This window comes from Malaya genurostris, chromosome 3, assembly GCF_030247185.1.
Source record: "Malaya genurostris strain Urasoe2022 chromosome 3, Malgen_1.1, whole genome shotgun sequence".
NCBI classification, from domain to species: Eukaryota; Metazoa; Arthropoda; class Insecta; order Diptera; family Culicidae; genus Malaya; species Malaya genurostris.
This window is the reverse complement of record NC_080572.1, coordinates 90,468,328-90,487,811: the sequence shown is the minus strand read 5'-3', so window position 1 is coordinate 90,487,811 and position 19,484 is coordinate 90,468,328. Positions and strand designations below refer to the sequence as shown.

At 36.3% G+C, this 19,484-nt stretch overlaps 1 protein-coding gene across 1 annotated transcript in view; it reads left to right on the top strand.

Annotated features, from left to right (window-relative positions):
• The window catches only part of LOC131434802 (ankyrin repeat and BTB/POZ domain-containing protein 2), a 257,444-nt gene that overhangs the window by 161,128 nt on the left and 76,832 nt on the right, over window positions 1–19,484 (top strand). Inside the window, exon 4 of the mRNA XM_058601961.1 lies at window positions 10,781–11,198. Within this exon, the coding sequence (XP_058457944.1) occupies window positions 10,897–11,198 (302 nt within the window). The 5' untranslated portion in view covers window positions 10,781–10,896. The remainder of the gene's footprint in view (window positions 1–10,780; window positions 11,199–19,484) is intronic.

Genomic DNA, 19,484 nt, shown 5'->3' with positions numbered 1-19,484 from the left:
ACGTACTCACGCATAACCTATTCATTGACTTCAAAGCGGTATACGACACAATCGATCGAGAACAGCTATGGCAGATAATGCACGAATACGGTTTCCCGAATAAACTGACGCAATTGGCCAAAGCAACGATGGATAGAGTGATGTGTTACATCCGAGTATCTGGGACGCTCTCGAGTCCCTTCGAATCTCGGAGAGGGCTTCAATATTGCCCTGGAAGGTGTGATTCGAAAAGCGAGGATCGACACGAGTGGCACGATCTTCCGAAAGTCCGTACAACTTTTTGGCTTCGCTAACGATATTGATATTGTGACACGTAACCTTGAGAAGATGACGGAAACCTACATCGGACTGATCGGACTAATCGGACTGGCCATAAATGCGTCAAAAACAAAATACATAAGAGGAAGAGGCTCTAGAGAAGAAACACTACGCCTCCCACCACGAATATTGATAGACGGTGACGATATCGAGGTGGTTGACGAGTTCGTGTTGACAGCTAAAATCGGACGTCTACGATGGGCTGGGCATATCATAAGGATGTCGGACGACAGCCCAGTGAAAATGGTTCTTGAATCTAATCCGACTGGTACAAAAAGAAGAGGAGCGCAGCGAGCAAGGTGGATCGATCAAGTGGAGGGTGATCTCAGAAGCATCCGTGCCTTGAGTGGCTGGCGACGAGCAGCCATGGACCGAGTTATGTGGAGACGTATGCTTGATACAGCAAAGGACACTCCAGGCCTGTAGCTGATAGGTAAGGTAAGTAAACCGCAAATGAAAGGTCTTCCCGTCACCCTGAACGCTATTTAATGGTTTCAAGATCGGATGTTTACGGTAATAGCTGTCCAACAAGCCATAGATTGTCAAAATCCGTCCATCTTTAACGGAGATGTCGATATTTTTGTGAACGCAACTTTTCGCCGTAGTTGAAGTTTTATGCGTTTGATGATAAAACGATGTTTCGAAGCAAAATGAAAAACGATTTTCAATACTGTTTTATGCAAATGTTTCTTAGCACGTGAAAGACTATGCACAACACTCTTATTCATGACGTTCATATATGACACACACACAAACATTTTGCATTCTCGACGAACTGAGTCGAATGGTATATGACACATGGCCCTCCAAGCCTCGGTTCAAAAGTCGGGTTTCACAGTGATTGCATAACCTTTCTATATGAAAAAGACAAAAACAAATCATTTTGCTAGTAGGTAGCTGAACCGATTTCATCCATCTAACATTCCCATGAAAGATCTTGAGGTCTATAAAAACTGCTTGTTTTTTAATCAGATTCGACTTCCGGTGCAGGATATACAGGATGACTAGTATAAAAATTTCACATAAAATTATCGAGTTTGTCGGGTTCACAGATTTTGAGAGTCGAAGACCAAATAAACTTATTTTAGTTTCAACGGTATTCAGTCTTCGATCCCGGAAGGTACCCAAAAATTTTATGTGGAACGCACTACAATTTCTCTAAGATGGCTACACTAACTTCCAAAAATTTCGAATCTAATGAAATGGTTATCAATCCATTAGGCGAATTTAACTACGCGGCTACGGTTCTGATTTCCGAATTCCGTTTCCGAAAATATCGGGAATAAAGAAGTTAAAATAAGGGCAAAACGAATTTAATAACCAAAAATTCAAATTAAAATAAACTTCTGGTCCCTTACGAAATTGGTGAATTTTATCCGATTCCGACTTCCAATTTTGAAATTATAGTGTGACGAGTGTCGATACCAAAAACTCTTCAAAGTTGGGCTCAAAACTATTTCAATTTATGGACATACGAAATATTTTTCCAAAATTTTAATTACAATTCATTTAAAACGACGGACAATCAAATCATTTACATGAAAACTAAACACAACGAAGAATATTCACGCGAAAAACACATACTGATTGATAAAAAAGGTATCATCTCACTGCTAGGTTAAGAACACTTTTCTCATCCAAATACCGTATAATATTCCATTCCAGGGAGCTGTTTAAAGTCAGTTTTGATGTAGATTTCATATTTTCACGCAATCAAACTTCGTCAGTATCTACCCGTACAGCTTCCAAGATCGCACTCTGACCAGTTTGCTTAGCTTACCATCACGAGTTGGACCCAAACCCCAACTTGCTTTTGACATCTCTGACGCTGACTAATTTATTTTCGCCGTTTTTCCGTTTCGGTTTCTAGGAAATCAAGTCGACAACCAGTCTCCAAACCAGCATTATGATGTTGGCGACAAACGATCGCCATATCGGCGTGCGTGTCGTTCGAATTTTCAAAATAAGCAAGCGAAATTTTGCTACATTGCACCTTTTGCTTCACACCTGAAGAGCGAATGTCAAAATCAAGCAGTACGTGTGATGCCACGCACATACCATTTGGGGTACAGTTGTTTTAAGCACAATAAAAAAAATATATCATTCAAACTTATCCGAACTGTTTCGGATTTTGTGTCTGCTGGTTTACATTGTAAAAGTTTTCCTTTACCAATTCGTTATCGAATTCATGCTCTTGTAAAATAAAATAGTAAATGTCAAATGAAACATTGAGCTAGTGCCTTTAGCGAACTTTATGTAACATCGGCAAGAGACAATGTTACAACAATTACCAACTATGAATAACAGTTTCCGAGCTCAACTACTTTCCTCGTTCCCATCAGGTCTCGTTAGATCATCTCACCTAGTCATAACCTCTTCGAAACCAACTCGCTGCCATCGTTTTAGGATGCTTTACATATTCTATGGCTTTGTAACCTTATAAATTCAATCATAGCTATAAATCTTCCCCAATGAGACACGAGACAGACGACGAAAAACAAAAAGAACAAAACTCAAGCGAAGATAGCTGAAATGCTACCAACTGCTCCAATTGATAGCAACAGAGTCAAAAAATGACGTGATTGAAGCCACAAAACACATTTTAATGACTCACCTCATAAGCTATACGTTCTATTTTACCTGAAATGCGTTGCGTGCAACAGGCGGAAAAAGATTTATCTAAACTCGGTGCATCCTATTTCCACACCAACGTACCAAAATATCAGTATATTATATCATAATATCAGCAATTAAGGTTAATTAGGCATGTAATGAAATTATTAATTTCTCAAATTAGAAATCCCCTCTTTATCTCATACCCCGTCGGGTTGGGGTCCTACGGGCCGTGGATGCTACTCGGCTAGATGAAATAGAAAAAAATATAACAGCGAAACAGATGGCTGGTAGAGAAATCATCGAAGAGGTAAAACGCTTTCTGACGCTTGCGCGCTTTTAGTGATTGCTGCGGGCCGATAAAGATTATATGAAAAAAGAAAAAAAGACCCTAGGAGCGAGACCGCGGGAAGCAACCTGCTGTGCATTGGTGAGGTTGTGGTGATTTCTGCCGAGGCTGTTATTAAAGTGTTGGATTCTAATCGAATTGTGTACAGTCAACGATGTTATCCGATGGTACCGTTATTGGGCGCTACTTTTCATCCAGTGGAAACTCGTTTAAACTTGCAGAAACAGTCCCAGAAATAGTCAGCTGTGTTGGTGTTAGTATATATAACTTGGTACTCGATTTAATTAGAATTATATGGACAACAACATAGAGCAGCTTGTATTAGTAATACCCTTAATCATTTTTTGGGTGTTCATTTAACCATGCAAGGTCCTTCGCCGGGTGAGAACCCTTAATCATTATCAACGTCACCAATGACTACTTTTCAGAATGATTAACCATTTCAAACAGGATTATCTGACATTCTGGGCATCAATAAGGCATATTGATGAACTGTCAATAAGTATTCAACAACAGCTATTCCGCTAACATTTTTCCAACTAAGCTTGGCTAAATTGCGTTTGAAAAGTACATTTTAATGAAAAATATGTTGATTGCAAGTAATAGTATTGAGTTTTATCTGGATGCAACTTCCGGCTCTGAAACTACAAGTTGATAGGTATTAAGTATTTCAAATGACTCAAACAATGGTATGAAATCTTCGAAATTGATCTTAAGGGACGGGTAGGGTCTAACACTTTAGAAAAATCATTCATTTTTTTCTTTGTATTTTCTCATAAAAAAGCATTTCAAGAATATTCTGTGAAATTTTCAAGCCTATCGGAACAAAACTCAGCAAGTTATGGGCCTTTATCTTCGTTTATCTCATACTGCGAAGAAATAAGAACTCGGCGCATAGGCCCAAGACTTCGGCTTTGATTGACTTAAAAACTTGACAACACATTCTTGAAATGTTTCATTATAACAAATTATAAAAGGAAAAATATGATTTTTTGAAAATATTAGACCCTACGGGCTTCCTTGAGTAGTATATTGTTTCCATTGATTTTATAGACAAAAAACTTTAATCGCGTTTTTCTCGAAAGCAGGTTTTGAAAATCCGTGTCCATCATCATTCAAAAACTACTGCACCAATTTTGTTCAAATTTTGCATACACTTTCTACACATAAAAAACCAGACCCCGGTTCCGGAATTGCAGGGTGATATAAGTTAAAAATTTCAAACCATAGTACAAATAATGAGGCAAAAATGGAACAAGATCTTCGCAACTATTCAAAATTTAGTTGATTGTAAAACAAAACTAAATCTTGGTTTCACATTCCTATCGTGAAATTAGACCTTTTTCAATAGACTACAGCTACAGGTCAACCATGCAACTCCGCCATCGCCGAAGCAGAATGAAAGTCGGTTCTGGATTGATCGAGTTGGTCAAATCGGTCTGATGCGGGTTGACCATAAGAATCCTTCCTGGTCGAAGCTCGAACATAAGACAACTGGCTTGTAAGAGCATCGCCCTACCCCATTGAATTACCACTTAGGTCTAACCAAATAATTATGGTGCTGGAATCTAAATATGTGCGACGAATCTAAACATATAACATTGTAAACTAGGATTTCTACAATTTAAACGAAACCGGTTTAATTAAACTGCCTCTGCAAGCATCTTCCAGATAAGTATCTAACGGGGAAAACAGATTGGAACAATGACATGTAAATGCAACTAGGCAATGAAGACTGCGACAATGTGACCGATATATTTGTGACGCGGGCGTGTTTTTTTTTGTTTTGACTGTTTCCATTTAAGGACTCGAATGCTGTGGTGGCCAAGTAAAGCGAAGCATGCTTGGTTCTTCTACTCAATTAGGCCTTCTCTTCATGTGCAGGGTAGTTTATTTGACAAAGCAATTTCCCCGGTTAGGAACTAGCTATGGGTTCGTGTCCAAATCAGTACCAGATTATCGAGACATGACTCGAAGACGAAACGTGAACATATGAAAATGTTTTTGTGCGCCTAGCATAAATTTAGGGGTAAAATACTTTTCCCCCTTCTAATTACCACAATCTGTATGGCCAGCAAGCCGAAACTTGTTTCGTTCGAGACGCCAGTTTAGACGTTACACTTCTTGTGTAATAAAAAAGTGTCTTGCAAATAGCATTAACTTTATGTCTGGTCAGCGGATTATGTTGATCCGGGGGTTTGCGTCAGCAGTTCAACATAATATGCTGACGCACTAATGAGTCGAAGACGAAACGTAATCATATGAAGACATTTAAAGCTGAACAAGTCCCTTGAATAAATTCTCTATATAAAGAACTGGTTCAGATGCAATGTCATCATGAAAATAAGAACCACCTCAAACATCGTTTTCTGCCATCTACTCATGAAACCCGTTATTGTAAGGGGTTTTGAAGAATATTGTAATGGATTTTTGGGAATATCAATGAACCGGAAGTCGCCATCTTGGCATTCAGAACCACTTCAAACATCGTTTTCCGACATCTACTCATCAAACCCGTCCCAAAAATACCCATCAAACCCGTCCCAAAAATACCCATTCTTGGAATTCAAAACCACCTCAACTATCGAACCCCCGATTATTACGTAAATGGAGGTTTGAGTGTAACAGAGTTTTCAAGTGGACACGCAAACTTTATTTGATCATCTTTTTCGACGATAACCTTTTTAGACCTAACGAATTTTAAAACACGTATATGTTATTTAATTAGTTATTATTTATTAAAAATTGTGAAAATGTATTTATGTAAGACTATGAAAATGTATTTATGTAAGCATGTATGTTTGTGAAAAAGTAGAAAAGATGATGGGTTTTTGCGCGCATTTGAAGATTGCTGATTTTCAAATGGGCTTTTCCCACCCATACACTATTTCATGAAGACCAACATAGGTCAGATGGAAAATAAATAAATAAATAATATGGTAACCATTTGACTGAATGTAATGAAGCTTATTCGGCATGATCATTACACTTCAAATTTCCAGTCAGTTACGAATAATAATAGTTGCGAACAATGGTGTATGCTTTCTTTTTCAATCAGTCTTTGAAGACGTTTAAGCCTTTTCTTTATATAAGTATCTAAAAACATTACAATTCCTAAAGCTTATGGCACCTAATCATGAGGTAGTCAACATGATAAGTTTTTGTTGCACAGACTGGAAAAAAATCAACGGGATTTGAAATCACGACTTTTTGTTGAAATACCTAACAAAGTGTTTTGGACACTCGTTTCGTCAACTTCATATAGTATTGATTTCCACCATCTCTTCATCTCACAATTCAGTTTTCTTTAGTTTTCGCTTTAAATTTCTCAATATACCTCGATATGGCGAAATTGAGGGTAATCGGGCTTTAACGTGCTTTTACAATACCACTAACGTGTATCTCGACAGTGGAGTTTACCCAAACTTTGCAGGTCTTTTAAGTGCTTTGATGAATGGTAAAATGCGTTTTATCAGGTACTTTCCGGTGTAGAGATTTATGATTCTTAACTCATTTGTAACCAATAATTGAATATATCGTTCGCATTTGCAAATCCTTTGCCAAATCATATATTATTATCAGTAAAATCGAATTTATATTTTTTTGGATCTTCAAACCGTTTCCACATGATGATGATGTTGATGATCCGATTTAGCTCAAAGTTTGCATGAGGACATTTTTCGAGGTGCTTAAACTTTTGAGAACTAGCGCGTTACGAAATTAGAGGTGATCCCAAATTATTGGCACCCTTATATATAAGAGCGATAAAATTCAACGTATTTTGTCGGTTACGTCACTTATACAATCATACCGCCGGAACCAAAAGTTACAGCCATTTGATCTTTGAACTTGATGAATGGCTCGACAGTAGCTTTCAAATGAGCCTAAGTTTGATAAAATCGCTTCAGCAATCTCTGAGAAAAATGAGCGCGTTCAAATATCTTCGAAAAGCACACACACACACACACACACACACACACACACATATATATATATATATATATATATATATATATATATATATATATATATATATATATATATATATATATATATATACCTTATGATAAAAAAAGAACCGGAATTTTCATTTTAAAATTCCCGCGCTTGTCCAATCGGTAAACTTTTATTCTCTCAACGTTGGCAACACTTTTATACACATTCTGTCAAATTTTGACGCATATCGTACGATTAATTTTTGTTTGGCGTCTATACAAAGAAGTTGAAAAATTTTCGTGTGGCGATTTTTATAATGAATGAAAATTTAGAACAACGTGCGTGCATCAAATTCTGTGTTGCAAATGGATTTAAGTGTTCCGAAACGTTGAAAATGTTAGAAAAGGCCTTTGGTGAATCGTGTCAAGGAAAAACACAGGCATACGAGTGGTATGAACGCTTCAAAGGTGGTCGTACAAGCTTGGATCATAATGAGATCCCTGGCCGCCCAATAACACCTGTTACTGAAGAAAACATTGAATCGGCGAAGCAAATCGTGTTGCAAAATCGTTCTGTACTGATTAGAGAGATTGCTGTGTTGTTGGGCATCTCTTATGGATCAGCCGAACACATTTTAACTGATGTTTTGGGTTTGAAACGCGTCGCTTCTCGGCTGGTACCAAAAAAGCTGAATTTCATTCAAAATCAGCGTCGTGTTGATGTGGCCAAAGAGATGATTTTCAACGCAGATAGTGACCCCACATTCATCGAATGCATCATAACTGGTGTGGATCTATGAATGTGACGTCGAAACCGCACAGCAATCGACCGAATGGCGCTTCGAAGGCGAGCCTTTGTTCTAAATTTTCATCCATTATAAAAATCGCCACACGAAAATTTTTCAACTTCTTTGTATAGACGCCAAACAAAAACTAATCGTACGATATGCGGCAAAATTTGACAGAATGTGTATAAAAGTGTTGCCAACGTAGAGAGAATAAAAGTTTGCCGATTGGACAAGCGCGGGAATTTTAAAATCAAAATTCCGGTTCTTTTTTGATCATAAGGTATATATATATATATATATATATATATATATATATATATATATATATATATATATATATATATATATATATATATATATAGATATAAATATATATATATATATATATATATATATATATATATATATATATATATATATATATATATATATATATATATATATATATATATATATATATATATATATATATATATATATATATATATATATATACATATATATATATATATATATATATATATATATATATATATATATATATATACATATATATATATAAATAAATATATATATATATATATATATATATATATATATATATATATATATATATATATATATATATATATATATATATATATTTATATATATATATATATATATATATATATATATACAGACATTTTCCGATCTCGTCGAACTGAGTCGAATGTTATATAACACTATGGGTCTCCGAGGCTCCGTTCAAAAGTCGATTTTACCAGCTACTCTTATACCTTTCTATAGAGAAAGCTAAAAAATGGTCATAAGTGACGCGGACGAAGTGAGTTCATCACGTCCATAAACCGGTTACCCATATGAAAAACCGCTAAGTGACAAAAAATCCTTTCTCCCAAAATTTCTCAGAAAATTTCCAGAGATATGTCATTTAAATACAACCAGCTCAGTTTCGTCTTTAGTCTAACAGAGAATTGATAAACTCGTTAGAATTTGTTAGCACAATGGTTCAGTCAGCGAAATGGCCTTTTCGACAAAATTATTTGTTTCGACGAAATTATGCTGACCTGCAAACATAAATTATTTATATCTAAGTTTTTCACTTTCAATGTAAATTAATGTCTAAAGGAACTGTAAAAACGTGAAAGGTCTGACGAACTCCTTTTTATGCAGCCATCCAGGGTTCGATTACCAAGTCCATATACGGTCTGTAATATTTTCCGACTCGAGAGGCCAATGATCAAAGGTTAGGAGAGTCTAGATTCAAGCAAAAATAATGTCTAATAGACAATGCATATAAACATTGGTGTAGCATAAATAGATTCTCATAATGAAAAAAAAGCAGAACATAACAACCAGCAGCCCACATTGTAAATCCATCTGTGGGCTCCGCATGAGTGCGTATCCCAACAAATCATTTACTTCATGAAATATTGAATCAAAACTTAAGTGTCCTTAACCTTTCGATGGGTCGAACCATCTTGAGTACGTTCAAGTGCTTACAGTTTCGTCGTACGCCAGTCTGAGGGGGGAGGAAACATCCCACAACAACACACCGGTTCGCAGCATATTTTGCCTGTAACGAATCATATTTAGTCGATCGCCTATCAGCTCTGAACGTGCTTTGTGCATATATAAACACACCTTGCCGTAGGCTACTCCGAACGATTCCTCAACTCATCATTATCCATCATCTTGAACCAGAACACGGCAACGTTCTTGCATGAGCATATTCTGAACCCACAACTTCAATCAAACAGGCACAGCATAATGGTGGTACGTGTTTCTCCCATCCGTGACTCCATTCAGATGCAAAACATAGCAAAAATACTCCCTGTCCTCGAAATCAACTTGTTGCATGTACAGATTCGTGAACAGCCCCACCCAAAAACAAATCAGAACTCAACCCAAACAAGTCTCTTACCAATGAGATCGAGAGTAGATGAAAAATGCTATAGCCTAGCCAGTGCTAGATGTTGAACGTGCTGCAGTTATGTTAAAACAAAACCGGTCTCGGAAATGCAACATAAGCAATTATCGAACGAGATGAATATTGAGATCACCAGAAACACGCGGAGTGAAAATATGGGTAAACTTTTGTTTTCTATTGTGTGCTGCTTCTTCTGTAATGCTTTGTTTGCTAAAAATTCACTGCGATTTGTAGAAAGCGAACGTTCGAAACAATTTCATGCGGGTGTTGAGCGTGATTGATTGAGAGCGATTGGCGCTGGAATGAGACAAACACACTGGGTAATAAAACACAAAGAATGCCAAAATAAAAAGCAAAGAAAGAGTATGCCAAACATGATACCGACGCGAGCCGTTACAAAGAAAACCCCGATGCCATCGCTGAGAGACGGAAAAAAGTATAACGGTGGCATACTCTCGCTAAATGAAGAGAGAACTTCGAATAACCGGACGTATGAGTTCCCGAGTGTTTAAGCTTTCCAACACGAAAGCTTGGTTGGTAAGCTTTAGAAAGACAGCTTTTATACGTTCGTCGTTTGCCATGAATTGAAGTCTTTTTGCATTTTAGAATATTTCCACTAATAAACTTTCATCCATTGACAACGTTTTGCCGTACGAGATTAAATTAGGTTAATACAATTGACATAAACATGTTTTATAGCACATACAATGATATGACACAACGAAGAAATAATCAAGCACCCTTTCACTCAAAAGAGCATAACGCATTCGCATTAATTTTCAGACTTATTTCAGTTTCACTTCATTCGTAGCTCACATATCCTCTTTACTTTCCACTTTATTTCCAGCTCGATCCAAAGACAACATAAATAAAAGAATTCCCGGCGGAATCGAAGGAACCGGCGTAGGAACAGAAAAAATAAAAACACCAAACACCAACCAGCATGCCAAAAGCAGCCCGGTGATGATAGTGGAGAAACCGTTACCCAAAAATGCCACCGCCATGAGTCACAGCGGCACGATATCGGCCAACCAACCGAACTCCTCCAGTAGCGGTGGAACGGGAGGAGGCGGTGGAATCGTCGGTGCCAGCACCGGAGGCAGCAACCACTGGTCACTGTCTACGAGCTCCTCGAGCGGTGGGAGCACCGCCGGCCGACACAGCTGGGATCCCGGTCGGATCGGTGTCGAACATCTGGCCGGAGCTTTAAGTCCGCTGTGTATAACCGACGCGAATCATGAGATCGTGAGGCCGAAACCTAGGCGGTAAGTTTGCATTTGAGCTTTATGTTTGCTGCACAGATTTTCCCACCCCTGAATGTGCTCACTGAGTGGTAACGGCCGAGTGGCTACCGCGGAAACCTTACAAAGGCATTTTATTTCAATAGGGTGTGAGATTCGACAAAAGCTCGCGCTTTTTGAATCGTTAGAAGGAGTTTGCGGCTAATTTTTTAGACAGTTTTTTATCATAAAAACACGTATTTAACTTTACTCTAGCCATTGTTTCTAGTTTCAGAGCATTTGTAATAATCGGATGAAAATACTATAATAACTCAGTGACCTTCGTTTTAGTTTCATAATTCACAGAATTTGATATTAATTGAGAAATTTTCGAAAATTATCTTCACCATAGCACGGCAGAGAAGATTTTATGAATAATTAGATAAATTATCCGGAACACCCAAACCTCCATTTACGTAATAATCGGGACTTCGTAAATCGAATTATGACGTAAAAAAAGTTTACGTTATTTGGAATGGCGACTTCCGGTTTATTGATATTCCTTGAAAACCCTTATAATATAGGTATTTTTGGAACGGGTTTGATGAGTACATGCCAGAAAACGATGTTTGAGGTGGTTCTGAATTCCAAAATAGCGATTTCCGGTTTATTGATACTCCCTGAAAACCCTTACAATACGGGTATTTTCGGAACAGGTTTGATGAGTTCCAAAAGTACCCATATTGTAAAGGTTTTCAATGAATAACAATAAACCGGAAGTCGTCATCTTGAATTTCAGAACCACCTCAAATATCTTTTTCCGCAAATTAACTCATCAAACCCGTTCCGAAAATACCAATACCATGAGGGTTTTCACGGAATATCAACAAACCGGAAGTCATCATTTTGGAATGCAGAACCACCTCAAACATCGTTTTCCGACATCTACTTATCAAACCCGCTCATAAAATACCCATATTGTAAGGGTTTTCAAGCAATATCAGTGAACCGGAAGTCGCCATCTTGGATTCAGAACCATCTTAGACATCGTTTTCCGACGTCTACTCATTCAACTCGTTCCAAAAATACCCATATAGTAAGGGTTTTCAAGGAATATCAATGAACCGGAAGTCGCTATCTTGGAATTCATAATCACCTCAAATATCGTTTTCCGACATCTACTTATCAAATCCGTTCATAAAATACCCATATTGAAGTAATTTTCATGGAAACTAAATGAGCGGAAAATGATTTTCATTGTATGCAAAAACCTCTTTTTACGAAGTAGGTTCCTAAAAAAAGATTACGTTATTTGGGATTTTGTTCGTAAAAAAAGCTACGTAAAAAGAGGTAACGTAAAAAAAGTTTACGTTAACGGAGGTTTGGATGTATTAGTTCGAAATGTTTCTCAACAGATACCCTATAAGCGAATACTCTATATAAACATGCCAAATGCTCGTCATAGCATAAAGATGTGTATATAACTTAATAAATTTTGGTTGTTGGTTATGCGCACAAGTAAATCTAGCCAAGAAAAATTCGCAGTATAACATTACTTCTATTTATTCTTTAATCCGATTAATTAATTAATGATTAACAACCCGTTTGGATCAAAATATTCTTCTTTCTACAAACCACATTCTTCTTTTGCAAACCACAACTACAGAAAGCCTTTCTAATCATGCACTTTATAGATAACTTCGGCAGCTTTTGGGCCTTAAAATTATAGTCTACCTTGACACGCTATAGTGCGAAATAAAACTAAAGACCAGGAAGCGGCTAGGAGTCGTCTTTAACTATAGTTTCTCATGCTTAAAAAAAATTTTTAGAAATTTTTCATACAACTTACGCGCTCTTGTTTTCGAGTTGGTTTCTTACTTCTCGTTTCTGGTTGGGGTTTTTATTACCTTGCACGACTAACACACGCTACTCCAGAGAAAGGCATTCCGCCACACTTCTCTTCCAACGTAAAGAATCTCTCCTCACTACGACATGTCTTTTCGAATGTAATGCACACACTTCTACGGCGCCGTCCACTAAATACCCAGGGATCTTGTAATCATGGTTATCAAATGCCACCGAGCTAAAAGTTTTGTTTAACTGTACCTCTAATACATTCGTAACATTGTGGTACATTAATTCCTTCAGAAAAATCTCAATTTCATTTGTTGTAACTTTTCATAACTTGCCCGAGATCAATGCAGATTGAATTTGGTCGTCAATATCAAGACTCAGGATTAGCGTAACGGATTCGCTCTTTTCCGTATAAATAAATGCAAGTAGGATTATCTAGACTTGCAGAAAACGTACATTGATTTTTTCGGGTTTCGGGATTCCGATCAGTTTGGCGCAAGAAGCATTTGTACTCGTCAAGAGAAATCGTTTCTGGTATATTCAATCAATTTTAGAGTAAACTCCTCTCTACAGAAGCACTTAACACATCTTCCCTCTATGATTATCCTTATGATCAGTTTTGAGGTTCAAATTCATCTACCAAATTCGTACGAATCACGTTCACTTTTTTTTTCGAACAGCTATTTGTTCAATAACCTTGTAACTACTGTTCAGCACTTGCTAATATTCGTACGATACTATATCTAGCGAAAAAACCGCATAATTGGGACGGGTATAGCGTGATGGGATAGTCGATGCCTATCACGCAGCCCACCTGGGTTCGATTCTCAACCCCGCACATAGGGTCAGAGAAATTTTCTGGTCCGAAGAGGCGAATGACCTTAAAGTGTTAAAACCTCTATAATTGAAAAAAAAAACCGCATAAGGCTTAACTTCCTAGCTTAGTACCTTCAACATTTTTGGACATACATAATGAAGATTTTTTGCGGAGATAGATTTTTTTGCACATGTAAAACACTGTGTGCGTATGTCACTGTGCGTATGTGTGTATTACCATTCATGGTAATAGTGGTATATATGTGTATGTTTCAAATAATGTCACTATTTTTTTCTCAGTAAGTCATCGCATCAATTTTCTCAACCAAAGGCACAAACAAAAGATCTTGCGGTCTTTGAATTTTATCCGAATCTGAATTCTGACTCCGGAGCTAAAGGGTGAATTGTGTTTTGAAAATTTGTAAACCGTCATTTAGAGCGACAATGCAAAAGAGGAAAAAATTCTTCCAAATTTGGCACAAAATTATATCAATTTGTTGAATTACTTGCTGGCTACACGAGCTGACTACGGCTGTTGTGATTACCAGTTCTCAGTTCAGGAAAGTTCCGGAAATAGTTGTCAAAAACTCTAAAACAGAACTTACTTTATTTTCTCAGAAAAGCCGAAACCGACATTCACAAACTTAGGCTCAAATGATAAGTCCCATAAGTTGCCATTGAATTTCTTTCGGATCCTGGGATTACAGGGTGAAGTGTATTGAAAATTGCAAACCGTAAATCAGAGCAACGATGCGAAAAACAGAAAAAATGACAACATCGGTTCTATGTTTCCGGTTTCGGAAATATCTAACGCTCGTATCCGTACTGTTTTTTACAGTATTGTACTGTATTTTCGACTAAAATGCTGTGTACTTTTTTTTACCCTCATATATTTGAATTTCTACTGTATTGTCCCATTGAAATGCACTGTATTTTTCTAATTAAAAATAAATACAGAATTTTAGATTAAAATGTCAGCAAAAAAAAATACAGTGACAACACGTAGCGAATATAAATACATGCAAACAACAAATAGATTTGTCTCTTTCTCTGTTTTTTCATAGGGCCTCGGGGCTCGTCTGGCAGTGTCGGGCCTAGAAGAAGCTGCCGGGCTGCAGAACGACCGAAGACTTTTAAAGATTTATATCGTTTTATCGAAATAAATTTTCTAGAACAATTCCCAATTTTACTTAGGTTGAATTAAAATTTTATTATTTTACTAAGGTTGAACTAAAATATGGCATTCAATATTGAGAACTTGAACCTCTATATTCTACATTACATTAAAACTTAATCTTGTTAGATTCGTATATCTTCTTCTGGCACTGATAGTTTTAGACAGGGGGGTTAAATATTCGTTGATTCTTCATCGACATGTATTTTTAAACGATTTATTAATTTTAGTTTGACGTAAAGCCGCCATGACTAAGTTCAGTTTTTGCAATGACTGAGCGGAAATATATATTGGAGAAGCCAAGTGAAAGAAAAACTAACAGAAAAGATGAATTTTTTGGAAAAGATACGCTCAGAGACAGGACTCGAACCTGCGTTCTTATGCATTCCGTGCATACGCGCTACCATTTCGCCACTCTGATCTTGGTTTAGCCACACTAAAACTCACAGACATAGTAGCAACGTACATCGAACATGGTCTACATCCTGGCCGTCACCCGACCGATACCTTATATCCAAACATCTTCTCTGTCCATCAAACACTAGTCCTCTCGCTTATTATATGTATTTTTTGCCCCTCCATTTTTTGGAGTATTGTTTATTTATAAGCAGATTTAACCAAATTAACCACATTCGCCAAATACCATTTTTATTTATTTAAAAATAACGCATTTTAAAAATTTCACGCATTCATACATGAATATCCTGGCAATTTTTTCAACGATTTTTACAATCTAATACGGTTTTGAAAAGGTATTTTCAGGCCTTTAAAATGATGTATTTGAGTCCATTTTTCAATCCATGTAGATGTGAGTTTTCATTAAAGTTAATTTATTGATGAACAAATTGATTTATAATTAAAATGATACCATCGCTCGACAATTGCGGAAGTTATGCTATACAATTTCCACACATAGTAAATATGGCCTAGCATGCGTATTAGAGTGCTAATAAAAAGGGGTTTCTCTAATTTATGTTTGGCTTAGCTCAAATTTTGCAATCTATAATATGGATTTGAAACTTTATTATTGTTATGTTGCATCCATACGTTATGCCCAGGGTCTTGCCGAATTGTTTCTTTTTTGCCTATAATTTCAACAGCTGGTTGAATTGTTGGGCATAAGTAATGGAAGAATTTTTGTTAGCTTTCCTTAGCCAAGTATAAAAATGAAATGGCTGAAGATAAAAACGTTACCAAGTGGTTCTAATCAACTACATTTCCTATTGCTGTTACAGTAATGTTATAAGGGCTCGAAAACTAGCGGAAACCGATAAAATGAAGAATACATTTTGAGAATAGTCAAGCACATTATTCATATACTAGTCTTTACAAATCGACGATGATTTACTGAGATTTTTATAACGATCCATGCTGAAAACAAGCCTTATTCTAAATATTATCAGCTCACATAAATAAAACAATGCGCATATCCCACGCATTGTTATATTTCTAGTAATTAAATCTATAGTTAGTGATATACACACACAGATTCCAAACTAAGTAAAAATAATAAGGTTTAACAACCACTCAGTTATGTCTGCAAAAACAAGTATTGCAACGGAAATATTGCATGATATGGTATAGATAACTGTCTAAATTCAAGATCGTTTTTCCCCAAATAAAAATGCTGCCAGGCGAGAGATGCATCCGAGGTGGTTCATTCCTGTGATTTATTCCTGTTCAGAGCGCGTCACAATAATTTTGCTAAATTTTGTAGATTTAAAAAAAACATGTCTTCACCATAAAGCAAGAATACACTAAATCAAATCATTATCGAAAATATCAGTTTTTTTCAAAATACAAAGAATGTGAAGTTTTGTGCTAAAAATGGTTATTGTGCATTTTTTAAATTTCATTGAATTAAAAAATGCCTAAAAGAAGGGAAATAAATAAAACTATTGAGATTATGAAAACAAATCATCTGATAATTATTTACTCTTGCTTTTTATTCAAATAAAAAAAGATAATATGAGTACTGTACTGCAAAATATACTATTTTTTCAAAGTCGATGTAGGGGAGAGTGTTCGATTACCGGCACCTTTTTCTTTTAAGCATATAACTTCTGACTAAGTGCACATCATGCGGACATATATACATCAACGGAAAGCTAAAGTCCCTAGCTAAAAACTGAAAAAGAAACTAAGTTGATTCAATCGATGGAAAAAAATTTATTATCAATTTCTTAAAGTGATAAATTTTGGCCATTTCAAAAAAGGTGTTCGGTTACTGGCACCCCAAGAAATTTCGCTAAAAATGGAAAAATATAAGTAAAGACTATTAAAAGAAAAAAAGGAATTTATTCTTTTCGGAGGCGTTTTGGACAAAAGTCTTCATTGTCTGTTGATAACTTCGCATTGGCTCTCTTGGCCGATGATTTGGATAGTGGCGCCTTTGGTTTTGATTTGGCCGGTATTCACCGGTTTCGCGGGATTGATTACGTTGCTGCAGTCGAATTTATTGGTTTCTTATCCACTAAGCAACGTTTAATGGCATTAAACAGTGCATTAAAGTTTGTTTTCCTTGACTTGGACATTTTTTTCGAAGTCGCCATGGCTTACAAAACCAGAAAACCAAAGTTTTTACTTATATGACAGATGTGTTGAAGCTGTCAAGTTGTCCATGTGTTGCATACCTACAGAGATGCCAGGTAATATAATAAGTTTAGAAGGCAAAAAGAAAAGATTTTCAAAAGTCTGTAATTTCTGACGGATGTCTGCACACAATCGAAATTTCAAAAGTCTGTAAAAAGTCTTTAGACGAAAAAAGGTTTACATGTTAACTAAGAAATTTGATAATTTGCAGACTTGGCATCTCTGCACATCACTGACAATTTTTCGCGATGTCTCGAAAAAAATGAGATGCCAGTAACCTAACACCTTGAAGTGCAGGTAACCGAAATCGGTAGAAATTTTGAAAATGACGAAAATTAACTTTGGTTGCGAAAATTTTGATAGAATCTAGTATTTAATCACGAAATAGATCGATTTCACCTCATAAATATTCAATCCACTCAGCTTTCCGACTGATGCTCTTTAATTTATGATACTATGAAAAAGTCAGAAAAAACTTTTGTGTTGATTATCACGCAAATTAAATTCGTTTTGAGCGCAGTAGAAAGTACAAGCGTCTGTATGCTTTGGTATTCGACACAAAAAGAACGTACTGCTATTTCTGGATTTTTTTTCGCAAAATGTACTGTTTTTCGTTGAAAATAAAATACTAGCGTTATATATCCCGGAAATAGTGGTCATAAAACCAAAAACGGGAAGAAATGTAATACCAAGACTTTGCCTTGCCAGCAGCTTAGCAATAACATTCACACCAATTAAGTAAGGGCACACAGCAACCTGCAATGACACACTCTAAGAAGTAACCTGAGTTGCAATAACGTTGATTCTCAGATGTACATGAGTTGAAAGTACTAACTGTCTTAGTTGATGGCATTGAAATACCTTTTGCAATATTTTTTTTAGTTAGTCTCTTCGACATTTTCAATTGAAGGTAGAAAACTATACATATTTTTTAATTCAAAATGTTTTATTGGTTCAAAACAAATGTGACTTTTAAAGAATCGAAATCGAAGCTGTTTGAACAACGAAATTTTTGCCATCCAGCTACTTACGATATGAACACTGTAACACAAACCGATGAAGAAAAAATGTAACGCAGGATTGCGCGCAGATTACCCCGGAATTTAGCAGTATAATTGTTAAGCTCAAGCTCTAATTCAATTTTTTTTCTTAAATCCATTTACTTTTCATCCAAGAATCAACCGCGTTGCATCAAAAAATTAATTGAGTGGAAAGTGTGGAATTCATTTTGGGAACAAAAACAAATAACGTTTATCAGCTATAAAGATACGATTTGTCCTGTCATAAATCAAAGTAGTGCAATTACCTCTCCGAAGCTTCGTGAGGCAAGTTGTTTGTTTTAAACGCAATAAGCGAACGAAGTATTATACTTCACTATGATGAGCTGCTGTTTAGGGGAAACCGTCGTGCCGAGTGCAAGTGGAGTTCGTGCAGTCATAACGAGTGACTCAACAAACAGTGTGCCAGATACCAAGTTACCAGGTGTGCCAGGTAATAATGCGAGATTTTTTAAATGGAAATACGTGTTGATTGTAAGTAATTGGCTCAAGAAAATTTATTCAAAGTAGTCGCCTTCGAAACCACTTAGAAAGAACTGTTATTTTTTTAAAAGTGATGTTGTTGTCAAGCCAAGTGAGTGAGACATCGATGAAATCAAATGGCAGTCCTAATAGACCAAGTCAGTGAGGCAAAAGTTGTCATCTGAATTCAGAAATGATGGTCTTGATCACTTTCACTGTGTAAGGGGGTTGTCGTGCTGTAAAATGTATTGAGAAGCATTCTGATCGTTTTTCGAGCCATACTGTTTCACCTGGCTTGGGAAGCTCGTACTACAAGACATCATTTTGATCCTATAAGATGCAGAACATGGTTTTCTTTCCGAAGTGATTAGGTTT